General features: G+C 41.7%; 1 protein-coding gene across 1 annotated transcript in view; it reads left to right on the forward strand.

Annotated features, from left to right (window-relative positions):
- Positions 1 to 1,309: 1,309 nt before the first annotated feature.
- The window catches only part of LOC123980809 (carbohydrate sulfotransferase 12-like), a 6,890-nt gene continuing 2,866 nt past the window's right edge, over positions 1,310 to 5,333 (forward strand). Inside the window, exons 1-4 of the mRNA XM_046065361.1 lie at positions 1,310 to 1,349; positions 2,501 to 2,673; positions 4,158 to 4,301; positions 4,455 to 4,759. Coding sequence (XP_045921317.1) covers positions 1,310 to 1,349; positions 2,501 to 2,673; positions 4,158 to 4,301; positions 4,455 to 4,759 — 662 coding nt within the window. The remainder of the gene's footprint in view (positions 1,350 to 2,500; positions 2,674 to 4,157; positions 4,302 to 4,454; positions 4,760 to 5,333) is intronic.

The following is a 5,333-nucleotide window of genomic DNA, read 5'->3' on the forward strand; positions in this document are numbered from 1 at the left end:
AGCAAGCTGAGTAATGTTATGACTGATTATGTGGGCTATTTAGGTTGCAGAAAACCAGTGCAGGAGTTATCATAAATTAATTTGAAGAACATTGAAACAAGATTTTTACACATTTTAGACAGTTTGTATGTGTTTGCAATTGCAGCTCTTTAAAGGGGGCAGGATCTTATGGCGCCGCTCCATAGACTGTATATAAGAAACGGACGTAGTCATCGTGACGTCACCCATTGGTTTGTGACTGCCGTTTTGAAGCCTCGAGTTTGGCCGATAGGGCGCCGCCATGTCGAGTTTTTGCAACCAGGAAGTGCCCGGAAGTGACTATACGGCGGAGCTAACGGCCGTTTGCGGAGCTAGCTAGCTTGCTCAGCTAGGTGCAACTGTAACTCACGTTAACTGTCATTTTAACCAGGCTGATAATTTTGTCTAGCGAACAACAGTCTTAAAACTAAATTTACTCACCAGAGAAAGTGAACAGCCAACTCCTAATCAGCTTTTGCAACGGCGCTGGTTAAATTTACACAGTGCCGAGGGTACGAGTCGGCTCTAGCCTGATTGACAGGTCGCCATGTTAACGACTTCAATCATAGATAATCCCGCGCTGAAACATAGTCTGCTTTGTGTTCTATTTTAAAATAATTGGGACCATAATTTACTAAATGAACAAGATTTTGTATTGAAGAAGACTTGAAACTAGCGACTGGGACCATAAACTCATCAGGAAAGTGTTTACTGAGGTAATTATTCAGCTGAGAAGTAGGTCATTTTCCCATTATTTCTAATGGAGCCGGACTTCTTTTTGCAACCAGAAAAGTCGCCCCCTGCTGGATTTTCAATAGAATGCAGGTTTCAGGTACTTCCGCATCAGCTTCATATTGTAGACCGGAAGCTTCCCGCTTGAGCTGCTCCTTTCCAAGAACTGGCTTTTTCGGCTCCCAAGCGGCTCTTAAATTAGTCCTGCTTCTGCTGGGTTACTTCCTAAGTTACATTCTTATTTGTTGCAAAAAATAATACCAAAAAACTTAAATTAAAAGCGGGGTGCTAATTAGACTCCTGTCCCTTTTACAGGCCTGGTGTGGCTACACTTTGTGACAGTTAAACGCAGGTCTCAATTAGATACCTGGACTGTTAGAAGTTCTTTGGATGTATAAAAACTTTTAGAACTTACTGGATAACCTGCTTGAGCTAGTTCTAGGCTGCTTAGATGTATACCAATATAAATGTTAGAATTTTTGTCAATACGGACATGCTACAAATGTTAGATCCGTTAGATTCTCCACAATTCAGTCATTTAGTTCATTTCATGGAAACAATGAGCACCAAAGTATCAATTGAATGCCTGTCCCAGCAAGGTAAGTTCAGTAAGTTTACGCTATGTAAGATTCTTCATCTACACATGAAATCTTCTGTAATACTGATGTAGTTGTAGAAAAAATAAGTGTCACATTTCTGGTGGTGTGTGTCTGTGATTTATGTTTCCTGTTTTACTTTGAACTTCTGTCTGCCCCTAGTGTCGTCATTTTACTTCCTGTCCTTGTGTTTCTAGATTAATCATTTTGCCTGGTCTTATCTCCACCTCCCTTTGGTATTTAAGTCTCTGGTATCTAGTTGCATGTGCATTGTTCTACACTGTTCTACTGAGTGTTTCTTGTTTCTTGTGACTCATCTGATTATTCTCTGTGTTTTCTCCGGACGTTTGAGGATCACTCACCTGGTTATTTTAAGGATTACCTTAGTTTGTTTTTGGAACACCAGTTTCACCACCATCAGTAAGTTTATTCACCATTTGTGCAAATAAAACAGCACTCAACAAGTCTTTTTCTCTTCGTGTCATATGGGCTCTAAATGGGAGCTGGCTCCCATCATTCACTTAAAAAAGCAAGCTCATAGAGCCAACTCGTTCATGAACCATCCCTACTATGTGCATCTTTTGTGACTGGTAGTATTTAAATAGGAGTATAATGGCTTTTTCCCTTAATCACTTACGTGTACTTAAACATTTATACATGCAGTGCATTTCTATTGTTTCTGGTTCATTGACAAAGGCTGACACGCTGAATTACTCCAGCTACAATGGCAGCATGTAGAAAATTCCTGCTACTCCTCGGATTTGTTGGATCCATGTGCCTCATCATGTTGTCCTATCACATACGGGACATGTCACAAGAAAAGAGAGGTACAATATTAGACCATGTGTGTGTGAATGTCTTACTGTTCCTGCTGTGTATCCTGGTCCTGGTTAGGAATGCATGTTTTTTGTTTAAATAATGTTTGGTTTGGTTTGGGAATTGTGATAGAGGATCTGCGACCTCACCCCTGATTACTTTAGGATTTAGTTAAACACGGTTCATTTCTGCAGTACGGCTTTGAAAATTACAAATGTTTGGCCTTTGGCTTTAACCCCTGCCTGTCATCTCTTAAGAGAAAAAATACTAGAAAGTTAATTTAGCACTAATAATATTCGAAAGCTAAAATACACATATTCTTCTTCCTCTCATCACAGCTGCGAGGATCCATCAGCTGCAGGACGTGAGAAAGCAGCTGCTAAGAGAAATATGTGAAGACAAAGAGGCATTTTCTAAAGGGAAACACCGTTTAGAAAACATGAGTAACAAAGAGCTGGACAATCTCATTGTGGATGACAAACATGGCATTATCTACTGTTACATCCCCAAGGTGATTTATACATATACACATCACACTTAAAGTACACAAAGTGGACATACAGTAAAGTCTTTCACAAAAGTTTAAATGTTGGATTTATGTCTGTGAAGGTTCTCAGTCATGCAGGTCATAGTTATCCAAGGAAGATACTAGAAACTGTCTAGTATACAGTCAAGTCCAGTTGCCCTTGATTTAAACCTTTCTTGGATAATGTTGGATTTAGTCTTTTTCCCTAAAGATTCTTTTACTGAGCATTTCAGACCTTAACAGTACGAAACTGGATTTGAGCACATCATATTTTTCAGCTTTTTCAGTACATTTCACAAATCTGTAATCGGAACTACTCTTCGCAAAGATCACACACAGTGCCATCAAGTCAAAAGCAAACAAATGAATGACATTCCTATCAGCATCACAGACCTGCAGGGCTCTATACCCTTACGTGGCATTCAGACCAACTGCTAATTTTTGCCTCGCGACGCTTTGCCCGCGTACATTCGCCTTCACGAGAAGGCGATATTAACGCGATAACGTGAATAAACACAACTCACCATTATTACAGCTGTATGAACCCAAAGTAAACATTTTGCTGTGATTAAATAGCAATAAACGGATTAAACTGATGCCGAAATATCTACAACATGATGCAGATTTGGTAAACATATGAGTTCATGCTTTGTCAGGTTTGTCAGCAAGACAGCAGGACAACAACTTCTAAAATGTTTGTTTTCTGATTGGAGTTTGGATCGATCAGGGCTATGCTATGCTAACTTGGTCACAGTAAAGTACAATGGTAGCTGGAATAAAGTTACAGACACATGTTTTCTGAACTTACCAGGTAGTTCAACATCCTCGCTTTCTTTTCTCCAAGTAATGACCAGTTTTGTCCAGTTTTTATATAAATATGAAGTCGTAGTCCGACAGAGCTAACGACGCTAACAACAACACTGGAACCGGATGTGCATGGAAGCTAGCTGCTGAGAAGCTCCAGTGAAGATAAATCAACGTTGAAATCCCAAAAACTAAAGTAAAAAGCTAATTTAATAAAATTTAACTCCGAGCTCCTCCTGCGAGTAAACAGCGTAGTTGTCAGAGCAGAATCCAACCGACTACAGGTGTTTATTTGTCCAATGGTTGAAGCGCTGCTCCCTGCTCCTCTCCTCAAAGTTTAGAAGCTCTCAGCCGGCCAGCAGATTTTCAATCCCCCTCTCTGTCCAGCCCTCTCCACACATCGCTCTGAAGCCTCGGTGACATACAGAGAATCTCAACACTGACAGGCTACCGCGACTCAGCATCATGCGACTTCTTCACTCATTCACCATGCACCATTAGGCCCCATCCACACTACTGCGTTTTAAAACGGAGACCTTTTGCCACGCCCCCCCACCCCCACCAACCAAAACGCTGGTGTGGACGGCAATTATATTCGTTTTAAAACTCCGTTTTTAAACTAAAACGGAGTAGTGTGGATGAGGCATCAGTCTTCTTATGTACAGGTGGCGTGTACCAACTGGAAGAGAGTCATGATTGTCCTGAACCATAGTGAGCCATATCAGGATCCCATGTCCATACCTGGTGAATTCGCCCACAATTCCAGCAAGCTCACTCTCCTAAACAGCTTCCCAAGAACAGAAATGGAGGTCAGTTTGTACAATGACATCAGAAGGGTCATTAAAGTTACAAGTAGAAAACTTACCCACCCAACTAACAGACATGCAATATTTAGTCCCACTGGTTGATTCAATCAGAATAGTGTGACAGAGAGTTGATGTGTACTCATTTGATGACTTCAGGCAAAGCTGAAGCACTACACCAAGTTCCTCTTTGTCCGGGACCCGTTTGTCCGTCTCATCTCCGCTTACCGAGACAAGTTCCAGAAGGAAAATGAGTACTTCTACTCGTTTGCCCGGGATATTCTGCGCATGTATGGCAACCAGTCTGATCCACCACAGACAGCGCATGAGGCGTTTGCCTCTGACATTCGCCCTTCATTTTACAACTTTATTCAGTACCTGCTGGACCCGTGGACAGAGAAGGAGCAGCCCTTTGAACCCCACTGGAGGCATATGCACCGCCTGTGCCATCCCTGCATCATACAGTAAGGCTGTTTTTGCCAGTAGAACTGTAGCTACAGTGGGGGAAATAAGTATTTGACCCCTTGCTGATTTTGCAGGTTTGCCCACTTACAAAGAATGCAACAATCTATAATTTTAATCATATGTACATTCTAACAGTGAAAGACAGAATCCCAAAGAAAATTCCAGAAAATCACATCATATGAATTTATTAAAATTGATAACCATCTGATGAGGAAAAACAAGTATTTGACCCCCTGGACAAACAGCATGTTAATATTTTGTAGAAAAGCCATTATTGGCCAGCACAGATGTCAAACGGTTTTTATAGTTGGTGACAAGGTTTGTGCACATTTCGGCAGGGATGTTGGCCCACTCCTCCCTGCAGACAGCCTCCAAATCATTCAGGTTCCGAGGTTGTCGCCTGGCAACTCGAATTTTAAGCTCCCTCCAAAGATTTTCAATTGGATTCAGGTCTGGAGACTGGCTAGGCCACTCCAGAACCTTGATGTGCTTCTTCGTCAGCCACTCTTTTGTTGCTTTGGCGGTGTGCTTAGGGTCGTTGTCGTGCTGAAACACCCATCCTCGACCCATCTT

Source organism: Micropterus dolomieu, linkage group LG12, assembly GCF_021292245.1.
Source record: "Micropterus dolomieu isolate WLL.071019.BEF.003 ecotype Adirondacks linkage group LG12, ASM2129224v1, whole genome shotgun sequence".
Taxonomy (NCBI): Eukaryota; Metazoa; Chordata; class Actinopteri; order Centrarchiformes; family Centrarchidae; genus Micropterus; species Micropterus dolomieu.